The 20,551-nt window shown below is 35.1% G+C and overlaps 1 protein-coding gene across 1 annotated transcript in view; it reads left to right on the forward strand.

Moving 5' to 3' along the window:
• ISPD (isoprenoid synthase domain containing) overlaps positions 1–20,551 on the forward strand; it is a 112,496-nt gene that overhangs the window by 52,895 nt on the left and 39,050 nt on the right. The window contains exons 5-8 of the mRNA XM_009887758.1: positions 2,551–2,648; positions 6,942–7,031; positions 7,778–7,870; positions 10,669–10,797. Coding sequence (XP_009886060.1) covers positions 2,551–2,648; positions 6,942–7,031; positions 7,778–7,870; positions 10,669–10,797 — 410 coding nt within the window. The remainder of the gene's footprint in view (positions 1–2,550; positions 2,649–6,941; positions 7,032–7,777; positions 7,871–10,668; positions 10,798–20,551) is intronic.

The following is a 20,551-nucleotide window of genomic DNA, read 5'->3' on the forward strand; positions in this document are numbered from 1 at the left end:
GGGGGGGGGCGGGCAAAAGGATGAAAGACCAGGCCTGACCTCATGGGTGATCCTGCTTTGAGCAGGAGTTTGGACTAGAGACCTCCGGAGGTCCCTTCCAGCCTGAATTATCCAACAGTCTAAATAAACATAAAGATTTTTTTGACCACTTGGAAACGTTGGTATTTAAATTGAAATTGAATTTTAAACCTCACTGTTGCTTTGCTCAGATGATTTTATAAAAAACGGTTTCCCAGGCTTCCTTTATACATTTTTCTTGATCATTTAAAAGCATGCAGCATCTTTTCAATGTGTGTATTATCATTAGTTTCCTTGTTTCATACTTTATCCCCTCTAACATTGCATTCCACCTCCAGATTAAAAATACATTTTTTCACACTTTGTTCAACTTTGTTTTCTTCTTTAGTAAATTCAACCTGCAAATCTTAGTCGCCTTTTTTGTGGTCTTCTCTCCTTTCTCATTTACATCACAGGAAGTTAGAGGTTCAAGGGGGCTGGGGAGAGGAGCGAGATGGGCTTTTGTAGTTGCAGTCTTTGAGCAGCCTCTTGTGAGGTTAATTTTGACACTTGCTGTTGATAACTGACTTCTTTTTAAAAAGAACTGTCTGAGGGTAAGTTATGGTGCCTTTTCGGATTCCACAGCCTTCTTCCACATGTGGATTTTTGTAATAGCTCCAATCTGACCTTCTTCATTAAATTACTTAGTTCCATAGAATCTTGAGTTCTTGAAATCTGATATGCCAGTCTGGTTTATTATGTACATCTATCTTGTATCTGCATTCCGTGTACTAAATTCAAGTGGCTCTTGCTCTCTGATTTCAATCTACCACCGGTTTCTCTCTGCTGATAAGAAATGAATTCAATATGTTTCCCATTGACCCATTATTGAGACTGCAAAGTTATTCTGTATTAAGTAGAAGCCAACTTTGATGCATGTTCAGTATATTTTTTTGCCCAGTGAATCTATGGGAAGATAATTTCTCCCACAGTTGTGGTATCCGGTGATTTCCAGTCCTGTGAGAAATGGCCGTGCATTTTTTTAATTCTCACTTTCATCTGGTTGTGATGGTTTATAAGCAGATGTTTATTGTTCTCTCTCTTTCTTCCCCCCTTCCCATTCTTGCAAACTTAATACAAAGCCAGTTGCTACCACTGTTTTCATTGTCACTTTAAAATCTCGTGCATAATAATTGCCCATGATTCATAATATCATTTTAATTATCTTTTGGGATCCTCAGTGGTTAATTCACTTTTCCTGCTCACAAAAAATTGTGTTTAAAAATCACAAGTCACTTTCCAATAATGTTAACTCTACAGCAGCTTTAAAATCAAGTTTCAGATCTGTATGTCTATTTTTGTAAAGCAGTCCTTGAGTTTACAATAGAAAGTGAGATGTTTACTCAAGTAATGCATCTGATTTAACTTATTGTGTGGTATGTAATTATAAAAAAACTTTCCACATGCAACAAATATGTATCTTTGTATGCAAACTTGTTTGAAGAGCAGTTAGGCCATATTTTTATGATTTCTTTTATGTCTTTCACTACTAATCTATTTTGTGGCGGTGTTTGGTATATTTCTGTCCCTGAAGTCGCGTTGAAGTCTGCTTTAAATATAATTAGACTTTATATTTATGAATTTTCTAGCTGCTTATGGAATGGCTACCCCAAAGATATTGGAAATCGTATGGTTTTGTCTGCAGATGAATTCAACATCTAAAGGATAAAATCCTGAATTAGAAGTGAGAGTTCCAGACTTAGATTATTTTTATTTGTTTGCTTAAAGAAAAGAAAATGCTCACTGAATCTTGAAACTGTAGTCAATAGCAAGAGAGAATACTAATTTTCTGAAATGCTTGTTTTATGGAGCAGATCAGGCAATAACTTGCAACTATTGTTCTTGGTATCAACAAGATCATATGTTTTTCTTTCCCTCACCAGTAAAAGGTCTAAGATTTTCCCTATGCCAAGATCTTTGTCACTGACTGCAATTTTTTTTTTATATTGAGGGAACAGCTTTATCTGCTGTCTCCCTGAACAGTATCTTCAATACTTTTTTTTTTTTATATCTTGTAGTATATATTGTTGGGAAGAGGATTTATGCTACCCGATGTCTCCTGAGTTTTTTTTTTTTTTGCTTTTCTCAATATTGCTGACATGGCATTTAGTGATCTGTTGAAGAGATAAGATTTCAAAAAGTTATTTTCTTGGTTGTCATCTAGTGTCAATAATGTGGACCTGAATAAATACCTTTTCATAGAAGTCCCATATTTAAATGGACTTTGGGTACAGGCCTTATGTGATGTTTTCATGTTGTGCAAAATCATATAAAAAATAATATGAATTTTATATTTGAGATGTATTTTATATAAATTATGTAGTTACAGTAACTGTGCCTTGAAATAAGTCATATTAAAATTGAATTTACAGCTGTTGAAAAGGTTCTGTCAAGAGACAGCATTATTATGAATTGAAGGTAATGTTTAGTAGATTAGTAATTTTGATTGATTTATCTTTGCATGAAATACTAAGGCTTTTTTCTTGATCACAGACAACCTATCACAACAAGTTTGTGTTATTACCAATGTGAGGGATGCAGTTGCACAAGTAGGTTTTCTCCTTCACGAGTCTCTGAAAAGCCAAATAAAAGTAAGTACAACTCTATGGCTGTAAACTGTATGATTAATGTAATGTTTCTGGTTGTCACAACTCTTAAAAAATGGTCTAAATAATGTGAATGCAGAAACGGAGACCTCCTGTATTTATTACAAAGGATTAACACCAGGTGTGGAAGTTACTAAGAGAGACGCATCTTCTGCCCAATTATGCCGTAGAGGGAGATCTCACAGATCCTCTTAAAATGTATATATTAGATTAGAGAAGAAAGTGGATCCAGACAACAGAGAGGCCATTTCTTTAGATTTTATAAATTAGGTAAACCTAAATTGTTACAAATGTTACAGAGGAAATGCTTTCATTACTTTGAAGTCTGCATTAAAGTCTGAACCAGTTAAAGAGTAAGTTGTGTTCCTGCAGAGCTGTGAATGCAAAGTCAAATTAATCAGCCTTTTTGCAGAGAGGTAGGGGTACTTTTCCCTCATAGTGAGTGCTCATTGAAGCCTTTGCTGTAGCATATTGATGGAGTTTTCTACTGACATTTAACTATCTTTTCCTTTTTCATTATTCCTACTAATAGAACTATCTCATATTTTCATTTTCCCTAAGGTGATTAACATTTGGTAATTGCTTAAACCATGACTGATCTTGGGGTGATTCTTAATTATATCTTATGTGATGATATCACATCTTTCTATTACCCAGAGAAATAGACAGGGAATAGCTGTTCAAAAATACAGGTTTCCTGTTACTTCTGTAATGGTTTTATTCATGTCTATTGATCTTCTACGTTGTGTACTTAGTTAATAGTAGAATGTTTTTCTGTAGCTAACTGTATTGCCATTTTTTATCTAGAAATGTCAGAGAATGTATTATGTTCAGTCAGCCAACACTGACCCCAAACTTAGCAACCTCAAATCAGGCTGGCACCAAAACTATTTGAAATTTCCAACATAGTTCCAAAGTTTCACTGCAAAACTACTTAACTGTTGGGTTGGTCAGGCACCTGAACCTGTGGTGCATTTTAATAAAACACATGTAAAATGACCACAAACAAGGTAATGAGGGCATAAAATGAATGGGTTTCTACTGATATGGGACGAAATTTTTTTGATGGCTCTAGTAAATCAGTTTACTTAGTGGATGATTTCTTCCACCGTTCTTCTCTTTTTTGATCCATGTTGTCTTTCATCATAATGAGGTTGATTGTTAAATTTCTTTTCAACACTCAAAATGTTCCTGCAAAGCAACACCTGCCAAAGAACTCCATCAGGGACCCTGTCTTGTATTGTTCCTCAAAACATCCTTAGTCATTCATTTTATGAACCCTTAGATTGAAAATTTATAAAAAGTAATATTTATGTATTGTCTTGTTTTTTAAACAGTAAAATCTCTAAGAGTTAATTTTTAAGGTTACCAAGATACAGAACTTCTAAATTTGAAGCACCTTAGAAAGCCTATACCTGGCGTATGATTTCTCAACATGAGCACAGTAAACTTTTGTGAGAGAGATTTGACTCTGTACAACGTGATAATTATTTTAAGCACATTAAACGTATCACACTGAAAGCTGGGTCTTTTCAAAGGGCTAATTGGAGGGTAATCGATCTAAATAAGACACTAATTGGGGATAATTCAGTAGAGTACATATTATCTGAAATTTAAACTAACTATGGTCAATATTTTAGCATTTTAGATAGTTTGGACAATTCAGTTCTTAGTAGCAGCCGTATTTATTTTTAAGATATTTGTTAACTTCTTGGTGTGTCCTTAAAGAATCCTTAAAGAAGAATTCAAGAGAAATTTTCTTAGAGGGCTTTCCGAGAGAGACTCCGATAACACGATAATGCTAATAACAGGGGAAAAAAGACCTAAAAATTAAACTGATATACAGAAAATTAAAATAAAAGCTTTTCTAAAAGAAAAAAATTAAAGCAACAGTTATTGCTTGCAAAGTGCTTTCAGAGTAAGTATTTTAATCACTGTTACTCTAAACTGTATAACTAATAAGTGAATGTTTTGCAGAAGATATCTTACTGTGAAAGACGTAAGTTGAGTTTCTCCTTACGTTTGTTTTTTAGCCTTCTCTTTTGAAGCGAGAAAACCCAAATGGGGACTGAAGGTGTTTTCCTTTGTGACTGGAAATTATGTACTCCTGCTTATTCAGTGACAAGGTGCTCCTGTCATGTGAAATGTCATCAACTGGCTAAAGTTGAGTGTTATTTTTGTGACTGGATAAATATCCACAAGCAGTATATAAAAATACTTGGTTGTTTTAAATTAGGAAATGAGCTAGATTTTCACTAGTAGAAATTCACTGATTTCTTAATCATCTGCCAGATTAGTACAAATTGTGATTTTAGATTCTGATACAATTTAACTAACTCTTACAGATTCCCAATGTCCTGCTATTATTGTCTGATTTTATGAAAGTGGATGTTGAATAAAGTTGAAAATTCAGCACAGGGCATCTGATAAGTAGAAAAACATTAAAGAAAACATATTTTTTATTCCTGTCCTCGTGTTCAGAAAAACTTACCATCTTTGCTTCTTTACACTAGCTAAATATCAATTGCTACAATGACCAGAAATGATTAAGCAAATCTGTATGCTATTTTCTATTGAAACATTGAAACATTATGTGACAGACACTTTTTACTGAGGTGGCATTTTCAGGTAATTTTTGCTCTCTCAAGAAGCTGATAACTTTGATTAATATTAATTTTAATAAAAAATACTTTTGCATAGGTTACAGACATGTCAAATAGAATAAGAATTAATTTTAGTTAATTGATGATGTATTGGCACTTCTAGTTTAGCAGCCTAGCTTACTTTTCCAAAAGAGAATCTGATTTAATTTTTGCTGGATAATATAGCTGTAAAACAAACGCGAAGTATAGCTCTTTATCACAGTGTTCAAGTTAAATCAAAATTCCGATACATTAAATTAATTTTTAAATGTTTAGGAATACTTAAGCATCATCTGTTGTAATATCTTAAGGAAAAAGAAAAACTAGGCCTTCTCCCTTGAGTCATGTTCCATTTACCTTCTGAAAAGACTGGCATGCAATATGCTCCTGTTCATCTAAGTATGTGCAAGGTTATGAAGGAACTGGGGATTTCTGACTTTACTTCTGCAGAAGTTCAAGCCAGAAGAGCCCTGCACTACTGCATTTTTAAAGTATTTTAAGTAATTCTTGCCTTCTGTGATATTTTTTTTTTTTAATCTCTTTAAAATGTTAAGTGTCAACTATTTGGGACTGTGTTATCAGATTTTCAGCCCAGAGTTTTTCTAAAATCTTTAATGCATAAATATCAACTTTCAGGTTTCAAACCACCTTCCTTTGCAAACAAGTTAGCTCCCCAAGCATTACAGAAATAAACAAATACAGCTTTAGATAACAGCGCAAAGCCTTTTTAAATGTTGGTTTTGGTACTTCTGTTGGATTGTGGATTAAGTGACATTTCGAGGGAACACAACGGTGTATTGCTTTTGTTGTTTGCTGCTATATATAACATGTCTTCTGGGCAGAAATGAACCTCATTTGAGCAGTGGAACAGTTTAATAGCAGCAACATGAATATTTTTTTTGCCTTATTTTCAATCTTTTTAATTGGCTTCAAAGTGTTATCTTCTCTTAGTGAACACATTCCCCTTCCACTACCTGGTTTGCTGTTTTACTTAAGACAGTCTTGAAGAGGATAATGTAGTAGAATCTACTTTTAATTCTAATTAGGTTAAGATCATTACTTAGCTGGTGTTACAGTTAAAGGTTGCAAAATAAATGTCTAGGATCTATTTTAAAGTATTCATTGAGGAAACACTTTTCAGAAGAAATTCTAAATGACTCTTGTCATATGCAGAATCTTAGAACACCTGTTCATATGTATTTCATTTATTTTGTTAGTTGCATGAAGAGAATATATGTATGTATTTGAACATTATAGAGATTTTCTGAGAATTAGAGGTCTAAAATCATTAGATCCTCTTGATCCTATGAACAGTGTTTCATCTCTGGGAACAGTTGAACATCCTAACCCAGGCAGCAGGGCTGGTGTCTGATAGTTCCAGGGCTGTTTCTGGAGTGGGTCCCCCCAGCAGTATGCTTCAGCAAAAACTTGCAGAAAACTCTGCAGGGTGTTGGACTCCATGTTGCACCTGAGTCACCTGAAAGTCGGAGCAATTTTTCATTCTTATGGTGGAAATAATAATTGCCACCTTTAAATCATTTGAATACACAAACTGTGCGATAATGGTGTAAGCTTTAGCAGAGAGTTAAGCTTAAAGTCAAATTTGTGATACAGTAATTTATTTTTTTTTAATCAGGTTGAAGCTATATCAGTATATCTAAGCAAAACCGATAGCCATCTACAAAACATCCTTTCAGGACAGTGCTACAATTTTATTTGCGTAAATGTAAGTAGTAACAACACATGCTTTTAGTTTTGCACTTCAACTTACTGGTAATGGTGAATAATAATTACATATTTGAATAATAAGTTGTTTGTTATTTCTATTCTCTTGGTGTATCCCTTCCAATGTTTGGTGTTTCTGATGTGCACCAAACTAGACCTTTGAGATACTGGTCTGTTCTTTATCTCCTGGTTCTGCACTTCCATCAGTATGTTGTTAAACCTGCCATGAGTTCTTGAACAAGAGGGATGCAACTGAAAGTAGTTTAAAATTTCCTGTCGTAGATATTGTATTGAGGTGAATTGTCTCAAGAAGAGATATGTCATATGTATGGTCATCTAACTGTGCGTTGCTACCGTGGTCTAAATGAGCTTTTCCCATTTTGGACACATGCATGCCATGCAATCTGTATTTGGGTCCCTGTATGGGAACAGGAAGTTTTTAGATGAACCATATCTGAGACCAATCAAGACCCTTAAGCTTGTTATTTACACACAAACGCACACACACACATATATATATATTTTTCTTAAGGGTAATATCATTAATCTCAATTATTTTTAAACAACTATAACTTTACCAGACAAAACTATTACGAATATATTAAAACCAACCAACCAAGTAAAAAATCCCAAAACAAAAAAAGTGTTGTATCTTTTTTTTTTGGTAAATAACAGATCTTTAAATTCCATTTTTATGAAATCAGTGTTTGATGTTTTCAGTAATTCTAAACATCTCTTTTCATTTAGGACAAAAAGTGTGCCATTCAAGAGACCCAGCAACTAGTGGATAAGTTGGAAAAATCAAATATTCCTCTTTTATATCCAGTTGTCCTTATTTTGGTAGGTAACTCCTTGAAGTTACTGTAGAAAGCATCTAATGAAATATTTTTTAAATGTTGGACTAGTTTTAAACTATTTCAAGAGATGCTGCTAGCTCTGAATACAATTGTAAAATTTAACTGTAAATTGGACTGTAAAGAGCATAATTTGCAGTTCAGCAAATGTACTGCATGCTGTCAGGAAATAAGCCAACACTAGCAAATGACAATTTATGAGGTTTATATTTCTGTAAAAGGCTCGTGGCTAGTCTTATTGAACTGTTAACTCCTGCTTTGCTGTTGTGCTTCATCTCTGCTGTGGATGCTGCAAATGAGGTACTCTGCTTGAATGCTCAGTTGAAACAGAATTAAGTGGCTTTAATTTTTTTCTGTGCAGTGTGTTTTATTGAAAGTTTTAAAATTAGTGTTGCTTTTTTGGTCCAAGTATTAAAAATTAACTTTGAAGTACTTTGCAGTATAACTTTAATACATACTGTACTTACTGAGATATTGTAAGACTGAAAAATCTATTCTGGTAGAATTTTTAAAGTGTATTTTTGACTGAAATTCTCATTATTTGAATATTGCTGCCAGAATAATTTAACAGTTCGTGTGGATGACAGCTGAAGGTGTATGTGACTTTTATTTTATTCAGACTGTTAAGAAGGAGAAAATATGAGTAGACTTAAAAGTCTCTGTGCAGTGTAACCGGATCCAATTAATTCTGTCATTATGTTTTCTGGCGTAATAGGTAGGGAAGAGAAGTATTGGGTGAAATGAGTGTCATTAATGCCATATGTCACCAAGGATTGTGCCTCTGGAATATATTTATTGTACTCTCCAGCAATAATGCAAGATAATATGTTGTGATTTTAAAATATAATGCCATATATGAAGCTCTTGAAAAAGGAATACATATTTATTTTACCTGAGGCCTGAATTGTTTCTGAAGTGCACAGTCTAGTGATCTGGAGGTAATTCTGGGCATTTACTTCTCAATTTTAGGCTTAATCTGAAATTTAATGAAATTTTATTACTGATCTAACAAATAAATAAGATATGATGAAGATCGATTACTTTTACAAATGAAACAAGTTCTATCCTTACCTATTTTATACTGTTGTCTTGGGGTGAGCTACTGTGATTCTATGAACATCAATATTTAGCACTTTATTTCCAGACCATCTTTTTTTCTTGACCCAATTTCTGAGTAAGTTCAGAGTAGAGCTTTAATTTTCCTGAATTTTCAAAGATAAATTATTTCTGCCTTTGATAATCAGAGTAGTGATACGCCTTTGATTCTGTTGCCCATTTACAAGGCTACTGGATGTGCAGAATGTTCTTTTCTGGACCGCGAATGTTTTCATTAGCCCTTTATCAAGAATATAAAGAGCATTTCTGTCTCTTAAAGTTTGCGGGTGTGCAGACAAAGTTAGACATGTTAATCAACTAGGTAATACTAGAGTGTTAAAAGCGTGCTTATTTTGTGCCCAATTCGTAGTTGATCTCAACTCTGGACTTGGAATTTAAGTACTTTTTTAGTGTGACACATGGATTGTGAGAGCTTTGTTTTAATAATTGCAGCTATAACTATTCTGGGCTTAATATTTCCTGAGAAGTAGGTATGAATGCAAATAATGCTTACACAGGCTCACCATGAAAGTCAGGTTCTGCCCCTAGGATACTAGATCTTGAAGTCATTGTAGAATCCAGCACCATTTTTAAAGAAAGTGTACTTGCTTGAGCAGCCCGCAGCATGCACAAATTATTTAGGTGGACATCTTTTAAAATAGCCCCAGGAGAAAAGGATACTTTTAGTCCCTTTACTGTACTGCAGACCCATCAGTTGTTCCTGACAACTACTTGAAATTTCCCAAAACTAGACAGTGGGAGAAAAGTCTTATAACTAGGTGGAAACAGTTGCTAACATTCAAAACACAGATACGCATATATTTGGTAAAAGTATCTATATATAAAGTATATAAGAATGAAGTACCCTAACTATGAAAAGGCATTTTATGCTACACATCCAAATTTTATGGAGTAACCACACTATCTTTTAGAAATATAAGAAGGAAAATATAGGGGGACTGGAAAGTATGCTTTAAATGACTAAAGAATTAGCTAAACAAATCATTGTCTCATATTAATTACTGGGAACTACTTAAGTCCTTTAAACTTCCAACCCCTGAAACTTATTAGAGATGGTATAGCTGGGGGACAGAATCTTCCTTTAGCAGTCTTTAATTAAATTCAGTGTTGGGTGTCCTCTTCACTAAGGCTTATGATGGGGATTCTCTGCAGCTTTATTCTTTGCTAGATACTTCATTTAACATAAAACCTGAATGCGTTGTCACTGAAAAGTCCTATAAGACACTTTCTTTTGATGTAAAGGGCACATTAATATTTCTCAGGCAAACATGAGTCAGAATTTTAAGCAATATGATGACATTTAAATGCATAGGTTCTATGTATTTCTTTACTATCCTGATAATAATAATAATAATAAAAAAATATCTGTGAGAGATCGAGCTTACAAAAGAATTTTGTTTATTTTCTGATTTAATGAAATATTTTTGATATGCAGTTAGAACATTGTGTTCTGATGTGTTTTGGCATATTGGTTTCACTGTGCTTTGAAAAGAAATAATTTTCATGTCAGTAAATATGTAAGTAGTGGAATTTAATAGTAATAGAAGGTAACTAAGAAAAACCTTTGTTAGCCAGTAAATGAGACACTAAAAACTGGCAGTCTAAAATAACACACTATGGAAAAAGTTAATTTTTGTCTTTTTTTTTTTCTTACTTGTTCCTTGGCAGGTGCACTTGGATATTTCAGAAAATATTTCTTTCAGCATTGGGATGGAAGAACTAACTAGGATCAAGAAATTTGCAAGGGAAGTGAAAAAGAAAAATATTTTGGTTTATGGTCTGCTTATCCAATATAAGGTACATATTTCTTTTACTACATTCAAATTATCTTCTTTTGTGATTTATATGATTAATGATAGAATCTTCCTTTAAAACAAAATCAAAGGGAAAAAATATTACATGAGAAAGATGATTTTGGAAGATTCTTGCCTGTTCTTGTCCAAAATTCAGAAGAGCCTGTAGTTATAGGCAAAGGTGTAAGCATTTTGATTAGAGTAAATGTAAACATTTTTTAGAAGCACGTGAAATGTCAGGGCCCTTTTTCTTTTTGCTTTTCTGCTTTGAAACTTGCTTTTGCGGCATTAAAAAAGTAAAAAATAGTAAAAGTACATTTGATCAGTGGTTCTGCAGAATTTTACATTCCTTGTCAAGACAGTGTTTGGTATGGCAGAAAGGGCATAGCATACAGGTGTGGAAACAAATGGTGTCCATGTCTGCAATAGCAGTAAATTGCCTCAGCTCGGGGCAGAAAGGGAGACTTCAGCATCCTTTGTACTCACAAAAGCTATTTAAAATAAACTGGTTTACCTTGGAAACATGTTCTGCCAACAGAAAAGTGGGCTTCCTTGCCTTCAGTGCAGATATAGTCTTCGCAGCTTCTTAATTTAGTCAACAGTGAAGGAAGAAATCAGCTAGATATTCAATGGAAATTTTAATAAAAAGGAATAAATGTAATCTCAACTGATTTTATGTGTTTTTTTTAGTTAGGTGTTTCGGTTTATATATAACTGATTGATCATGGCTATAGTGATACATCCTTTTCTGGTGCCAATAACTTGATTTTCCCTCCAAATTATATGGCTGTATTAAGAGCTATAAGTATCAACACCTATCAGTTTATGCTTTTACAGACTTCTGATCCCAACAGAATATGAATAATGCTATTATATGACACTAGTTTGTCTCTTGTTCGTACAACATAGAAGGGCATACAGCTACTTTTGATCTTCTTTCTGGTACTGTCAAACCCCATTGACCCTCAGCAATATGAGATCTGAATGGAAATTCTTGATCCTTGGTGGTAAGAGAATTGCAGCAGAATGCTGCCTCCCTTTTTTGAAAATAAAAACTAGAATGATTATGTAAGATCACTGGAGGAAGAATTGTCATTTATTAGCATAGAAAAAGTATTATATAGAGTAAAACACTTTGCAAAGTAAGCAAACTATTTCTAGCTGTCTTGTATTAAAATGGCTTTAAAACATGTCCTGCTTACAAAGATGGGGATATAGTCCTGAGTTCCTGCTTGTCAGTGTTTTGATAGATGACTAACAAATAGGTTATACAGGTAATGTGTATATATGTGATGTATGTATCAAGTGTTCTTTTGGCTGCAGATCTACAAAGAACATAATTGTTCTAGGTGAAAGCCTATGGAAAAACCTAACATATGACTCTAGAAATGTCGGAACCCAAACTTTATTGCTGGTCTGGGGGAGAGTGAGACGGGGGCACTGTGATCAAAAGCAGTTTAAGTGAAAAGACATCTTTTGAACAGTTTTGGTTTTTTCAAATTCCAAAGCATGGTTTGAGAGTCACCAAGGTTATTTTACTTTAATAGGTGAATCCATAGAGGAATTCCATGCTTGAGGATGGAAAGGTGAATTTCATACAGGCATGATGGGGGGTCCAGAGGATGTAGAAACACAAAAAGCACCTGCTGCTCTATTGCAGGTTACTCAGCCTGTTGTTGCAATAACTTTTGTCGGTGTCAGCCTTCCAGAAGTCCCTGAAAGCTGTAGTTTATTTCAGGAAAAGAGTGATGACAGAATACTTCATAGAGCTTCCCACTAGCTGACAGGTTTATATCATCACTGTCAGACATGCACAGTTGATATACACACATTTACTAATTCAAAAACAGGGATAAAATGCAAGGGATGAGGAATTTATTGAGACACATGACCATGGTAATACTGAGGTGAAATTATGTTATGTTTAGAAGGGTTATGTGATTAAGTAGGTGTGATGATATGTTGATATAAAGGAATATGGAGGCACTCTTTAAGATTCTGCATTAAAAAAAGTAAATTTGTTGAAATAAATATTTTTGAGGGATATAATTGGTTTTTTATGTTTTGGAAGTGGAAGTGAAATGCTTTTGGAGCCTATGAGTACATGTTTGACAGTATTAGAGGAGATGTGAAGCCCTAAGAAAAAGTATAAGTCTTAATTTAAATTTCTTAAATGCAGTGTTTATTTGGCACTTAGAAAAATATATCAAGTACTTCTATGAATATTTGAAGTAGCTAATCAGAAAAATTAAAGGAAAAGGCTTTAATGTGCTTTATAAATGACCTGCTTTGTACCTTCCATTTGCTCAAAATCAGTGCGTGATCACTGCTTGTACACAAATAGTTATTTCTTTCATGAGCACCATGCATGGAATACCAAATTACTGATAATAAAACAAAGATTGGATCCACTTCATAACAGCTCTTGTTTGCATCCTGGAAATACTGTTGGTTTAAATTTTACTTATGAAAATATTTTTAAAGACAGTTCTTTTCTAAAACAGTTCCTCAATGTTAGAAATGGTTTACATAGTCAAGAAACAGAGGGGAAGAGTATTCAGTAAATTCCAGAGTCTGAACTTGTGGCGTTAGCTTTTGAGGGTTTTTCTAGCTGATAAGCAAGGTGAATGAAAAATATGGAAGGTATAACCAGCATATGTTGATGACAATGTTAATAAAATTCCAACTGTTTTGATTTAGTGCGTACTTCACCTTGAAAATAGCAGTGACTGGTATGGTATTATTATGGATCAGAATAAGAGGTTTTTTAGTAGTAGTTGGTCTAGTAAGGTGTAATGTAGAACAGCCAATTTTGAATGTTAGGAGGAGAAGCTATAAAACCAAGCCAAGGTATTCTTAAATAAACAAAGTTTTACTTAAAAGGGGTGTTAAGAATTGCTAAGAAAGCAAAGAATACAAAAAGTAATGTCAAGACATTTCATCCGTGCAGGGTTAGAAAATATATTAATCTTAAAAGCATTGGTTTATGTCATTCAAACTACAAGATTTGAGAGCTGCCTGCAGTAGCTATTTGTTGATCTGTTTTCTGAGCAATGGAATACTATGAAACTTGTGCCTTGATCTCACAAACACATGCATTATTATCTTTAAACGTATCCTATGTAGTTAATGGTTTTACACTTAAATATGACAGGAATGTTTTACAAAAAAATACTATTTATTTTCTTTATTTACTGCTATTCTCCCTTTTATAATAATAATGTCTTATGACTGAATTACATGAAATAGTCAACATACATAAAAAGAAAATATAAGCAGCATTTCCTAATATTGTAATGCAAATTCAGAAGCTTGTAGAGGTTTCAGTAATAAAGTCTTGGTCTAGAAGTTTCAGTAATAACTTTGTTACTTTTTACAGAGAATAAAGAGGAACAATTATCATCCAAAGTAAAGCATGTGTGGATGGACGTAAGAAGCCGCAGAAGGTTTTAAAATATGAAAGTAATACTAAAATATCTTGGTTATAGAACTATATTAATTTTAAATAATCCTACTTCAGAGAGGCACTGACAGAATGTTGGGTCAGAAAAGCAAATATGTGCTAAGGCTTGCCTGGGGTAAGGTGGCCCCACATACTTTTGCCTCTGAAACTGCTATTTGATTAAGATAAAGGAACTATTGACTGACGGCCAGAAAAATCACAGTCCATACACTAAAAAGAGACAAATGACACAATAGAATAGTTGTTATAAAGCCGCTTGAAACTAAAAGGAAACTGAACTGTGGGTGATTTCTTATGCAAACATACTGGACATTTATTGTAGTCTTTAAGACTTTTTGAAGACAAGAGTCCCATCTACCGTGTGCTTGACAGACACAGTGTGCTTGATGGCTCAAGAAATACTTAGAGTGCTAAATTTGTTTTCTGTCTGACTTGGTAACCGTTTATGGCTTCTTTCTCATCAAAGATCCTTTAAAAATAGTATTATGTGCAGACATTAAGGCAGTGGTTCTCAAAACAGGGATCACAACCCCAAATGGGATCGTCCAGGTGGCAAAGAAGAAGGTGGTTTGGCAACCATTAGTGAGATAATGAGCCCGAAGGGTAAACGAATTAAAATCACAAATTAAAAATTTGATAACTCGAAGACAAGTGAGCCATGCCCTACATGACCCATGCATGCTTCTTAATTCATTTAATATTCAGCATAGAATTGGTCAAATGATTGCAGTCTGATTAGAATGATGCAGTCGTGACTGCGTATTTTGCACTAGGTAGAACTTACATGATGAAAAAGATTTACAAACCCTGACTTCTAAAATAAAACTACAAGTAACTCTTGATGGAATTTTCAGTGAATAAAAGATGCAGAACTGGAGGATCTATTAACTTGATACTCAAGAAATCAAGTGTAAAACTGTCCTTTTGCCTTGGGAATCGTTCTCACAAAAATAGTAAGATTGCTCGTAAAGGACAATATTCTGAATGGGCTGTATCTCCTTCTAATGCCTGCAAAAGATGGTAGTAGAATTTATGGAATAAAATGTTTATAGGTGATATTTTTCATATATCAATTTTCAGATCTTCAGTAATTTCAGTAATATTTAACTTATCTTCATATTTGAGTTTTGCAGTTGGGTGGAGATTTGGAGCAGATTCACTTCCTCTGGTGAAAAAGGTTATAGTTTCACCGAGAAGAATCATTGTGTTCCATCAATATTTTCACACACACAATTACAGATAACTTTCTAACCCACCTTGATAGTTTTGTCTTTGATTTTATTTTGAAATCTCCAACAGCCCATCATTCATTTATATATTTTAATGGGTGAATGTGTGGAAATCTTAAGATGCTTTGTTCAAAAGGTGTATGATCAAAATCATTGGTCCATCTGGTTGAGTAGATCATCAGAATTTTTTGTCTGTCAGACTTGCACACATGAAAGCACCTTTACAGGAACTTCTGAAATTAACATGGTTTTAAAATATAGATTTAGTCATGCTGTTCCTAACAACTGCCTGTTAGCACAACATATTTCTGTAATTTTAAATGTTAGTATAAGAATTGTGTGAGAGTTCTCTTCAGATTTCTGTCAATGAAATATTTATATTTCTGAACTGCAGAAAATCGGTTCTAAATTTAATGTTTGAAAGACAGAAAGCTGAGTAGTTTCAAAGAAATACTTCTTTGTGTGAGTATTTTTTTTCTTCTGTGTAATATATACACAAATAATAAACCAGCTAGGTGGCTTTGTATTTTGAACTGAAATCTGCTTGACCAAACCAGCCTTCTGCATCTGTTTTGTACCATTCAAAGCATGTCAAGAAATTAAAAAAGGTCACATCTCTGGAACATTAGTCAATTAAGAAATATATTAATTCCAAATTTATAATTCCAAGTCAGGAAAGGTCATAAACATTTAAGTGTTAAATTATTTAACACAAAACCTGGAAATCTCACTTTTGCTTGGAAGGCTCTGGCGTGTACTGCTGTGGGAAGCACAGCTGCTTGCCTGTACTGCTCCTGATTTTAGTAGATATCCTGAAGCCTGATACTGGATCATATTGATCAACAAATTGTGATTGTTACTCTTTTTTTCAGGGTTTTAGTGTGTCTTCCTTGAGTGCATCCATATGCGCTCTTATATTTGCTTGCTCATTTTCTCTCTTTCTCTCTGTTGTTCTCTCTCCCTTGCTTTTCCTTGTTTCTCCTCAATTCTTCTTCCTCTCCTAGCGAAAACAGGTAATAAATTAGTGGATTTTTACAACTGTGCAACTTTAGTAAAGGTACTCAAATGAAGTATTTTCACAAACTAACTTTGCAGGGCAGTACCAAATTCCCAGTCTGAGGAAGATGAGCTTTTTAGAAAAATAATTGGTAACGTTTTGGGTTTTTATTTAATAACTGCATAGGTTTTCATCAGAGAAAGGTCGGAAAGTTGCTCATTTTGTCTCTGCTATTACACCTAGGAGTTTAACAAGCTGCACAGAAAATGATGAGATTAATGTTTTATGCCTTTTACATATGACCTTTTTAGACATTTCAGCTATTGAACTTATAAATGGAGAAATCAGAGTTCTCCCATCACCTTTGTCAGCCAAAATGATTAAGTCATGTAGACTTATCTTAAAAGTCGCATCTTCAGAAAGCAGTCTTTAATCTTTCTTGCTTTTATAGCCCAGTTCAGCCATTCTGGCAATGTTGGTGTGGTGGGTTGTTCTTGGCTGGACGCCAGGTGCCCACCAAAGTCGCTTTATTGCTCCCCTCCTCAGCTGGACAGAGGAGAGAAAATATAACATGAGGCTCTTGGGTCAAGACAAGTACAGGGAGATCACTCAGCAGTTACCATCACGGGAAAAACATGTGTGACTTGGGGAAATTAGTTTAATTAATTACCAATCCAATCAGACTAGATTAATGAGAAATAAACCAAAATCTTAAAGACACCTTCCCCCACCCCTCCCTCTTTCCTGGGCTTAACTTTACTCTCATTTTCTCTACATCCTCCCCGCCAGGTGGTGCAGGGGGACTGGGAATGGTGGTTGCGGTCAGTTCATCACACATCATTTCTGCAGCTCCTTCCTCCTTAGGAGAAGGACTACTCACACTTTTCCCCTGCTCCAGCGTGGGGTCTCTCCCATGTGAGACAGTCCTCCATGAACTTCTTCAATGTGAGTCCTTCCCATGGGCTACAGTTCTTCAAGGACTGTAGCAAGGCCAGGTTGGATAGGTCTTTGAGCAACCTGGTCTAGTGGGAGGTGTCCCTGCCCATGGCAGGGGGGTTGCAACTAGGTGATCTTTAAGGTCCCTTCCAACGTAAGCCATTCTATGATTCTAACTGCTCTGGCATGGATCCCTTCCATGGGATGTAGTCCTTCAGGAGCAGAGTGATCCATCGTGGATCGTCCATAAGGTCACAAGTCCTGCCAGCAAACGTGATCGAATGTGGGCTCCTCTCTCGAAGGGGCCACAGGTCTTGCCAGGAGCCTGCACCAGCACAGGCTTCCTGTGGGATCACAGTCTCCTTTGGGCATCCACCTGCTCCAGTGTGGGGTCCACCACAGGCTGCAGGGGGATATCTGCTCCATTGTTAACCTTCATGGGCTACAAGGGGACAACCTGCCTCACCATGGTCTTCACCACAGGTTGCAGGGGAATTTTTGCTCTGGTGCCTGGAGCACCTCCTCCCCCACCTTCTTTACTGACCTTGGTGTCTGCAGAGTTGTTTCTCTCACACATTCTCACTCCTCTTGCTGGCTGTAGTTGCACAGGTTGGTGTCGTGTGTCCCCCGCCTTCTTAAATATGTTATCCCAGAGGTGTTCCAACTGTTGCTGATGGGCTTACGATGGGCTCAGCCTTGGCCAGCGGCAGGTCTCACTTGAAGCTGGCTGGCACTGGCTCTGTAAGACATAGGGGAAGGTTCTAGCAGCTTCTTACAGAAGCCACCCCTGTGGCCCCCTGGCTACCAAAACCTTGCTGTGCAAACCCAATACAGTTAGTCAATAAATGTTGCCAGTTGGCTTTTTTTTGGAGGATATTTTAATTGTATACAATATATTACTTTAAAATAGCTAAATAGTATGGAGTGGAATTTTGGGAACAAGCGGATTCAAAAGGTGAAATGCTGAGCTCCCTAGAGGAAAGGAAGATATGTAATATACAAAAGTATATAACATACAACTTAGAAAAGTGCGTATGTATTAATTATGCTAGATACTTTAATGTGATAGGAAGTAAACATTGAATTGGAACCATTTGCAAAAACAAATACTATGAGCATGAAATCTAAGTTTCATCTTCAAATCTGCTAGTATGAGATATTCTGACTTTTTTGTCTGTCTTATGAAAGCTTTGATTTTGCCCTGCTATCTCTTAATGGAAACATATAAAAATGAAAGGATTTTGACACAAAATCTGGTTTGCAAACAAACTGCTTTTCTCTTCTTTTTTCCCTTGCTAGCTTGCCTAACAGAAACCTGGGAAGTCTGTTGTATCTATTTATGGGTTGTTGCACTTCTGAATTGTTAATGCTGCAGTTCTCAACTTAAAGCAATGCTTTACTCTTTTACTGTCTAAGTTGGGCAGCAAAAATTAGTCTTCTCACCTTGGTTCCATGCTATCCCCCAGAGGCTTCATTTAGCAGGTAACCAGGATACTCACCTATAGTAGAGAGTACATCTATTTTTTCTGGCTTAGCTCTGAATACATAAAACAACAATAAAAAAGAAGCTTACTAAAAGTGTTACGTGTGCTTAAGAGGCGTTTTGTAAATGCTACCAGCTTGCTGTTGTGTTAGTTTCCTAACGATCTTCTGTATTTTGGATGCACTTCTTTAGTGAAAAATATGGCTGAAATTTTTCAGGTAACTTTTTCCAGTTTCAGTGCAAAGTTTAATCTTACATCTAAAATATTAAACAACTCTGAAAGTAGGAGTTTATAGAGTCAGTGCTAGCTTGGCTGGTAATATAGATGTTGATCAGTATTTTACTGTAGAGTCATCTTCTCTGAAAGATGTGTTCTCTGTTGCCTTATAGATTTTACATTTAATCACATGGCAAAGATATATAACGTTTCTGTGGAATTTAGGCTTTCTACAGGCAAAGATCAGTAATTTCTGCTCCATTAATTTATTTGTATTCAATGATAAAGATACTGGTCATGCTTTATTTTTTTTTTTACTGTGCCGTGTAATGTTCCCCTTCAGCGATACAACTTCCTCAGTTTGTAGCATATTTTCATCACTGTATTTGACTGGGAAAACTTACGAAGTTCTTCAGCCATATAAACACAAGAAGAAACCCCCATCAAGCTGTATATTGTTAGTAACTGAAACCTTTCTGTGGCTTTTGCTGCTGTCCTCAAGGTATGGGAGCTCCTAAAATTTGTGCAGTGGCCATTGAATCTATGTTGGGAGTATTAATTTCCAATTTCACCCTCTTCTGCTATTACAAGCAGGAATAAAGTAATCCAGCCCCAGGCTGACTTTGGGGGATTTCTTTACAAGGGTTGAAAGCAGTGCTTGAGGTTTCTGTACGGATTTGAGATACTAAGACCCAAATCTTATCTGTTGCTTAAGTCAGATTGTTTATATGAAAGTCATCCATTATGGAACATACCCAGTGCTGAAGTATATAAAAATAATATGTGATATTACTCTTTATGGCAAAAGCCCTATAATGTCAAGAATGGAAAATGCCCTTTACTCTCCAGCCTGTTCACAGCCTTCAGGTCCCAATGAACTTTAAAAAAATATTTTGGGAGCTAAAAATAAAAAATAACAGACATTTGGATTGAAAATATCAGAAAATCAGTAACTTTTGTAGTTTATTTAAAATAAAGTCTGTTTTCCCAGCATAACTGGTAGAAACAATAGGAAACTATAAACCTGCATTTGCTACTCCAGATCTTTCCAATCATGTGTTTTCTATTGTCTTCAAATGAGACTGCTTCTCTTTTTAATTCTGGGTTTTAAGAAATGTGAATTAATCCAGCCCCCATTTACTTTCTTTTCTTATACTAGAGCTGTGTTTCTTGACTGCAGTAGGATTTTTCTTTGAATGAAAGATGATGCATCCATACATGGGATGAGCGAGAGCTTTCTTTTTCACACATTATTTCTGCAACTAGTTAAGAATGCTTCTTTTAATACAACTAACAACACTCATATACCCTTTGTTACATTAAAAATTGCAGTTAAAAATTGCTAAAGCTAGAGCATTGAGAAAACAGAACTGGAAGAAAGAGTCTGACATTGACTTGAGTCTCCTGCTTCCTAGTGTTGCATTCTTTTCATT

The sequence above is a fragment of the Charadrius vociferus genome, unplaced genomic scaffold, assembly GCF_000708025.1.
Source record: "Charadrius vociferus isolate BGI_N301 unplaced genomic scaffold, ASM70802v2 scaffold551, whole genome shotgun sequence".
NCBI lineage: Eukaryota > Metazoa > Chordata > Aves > Charadriiformes > Charadriidae > Charadrius > Charadrius vociferus.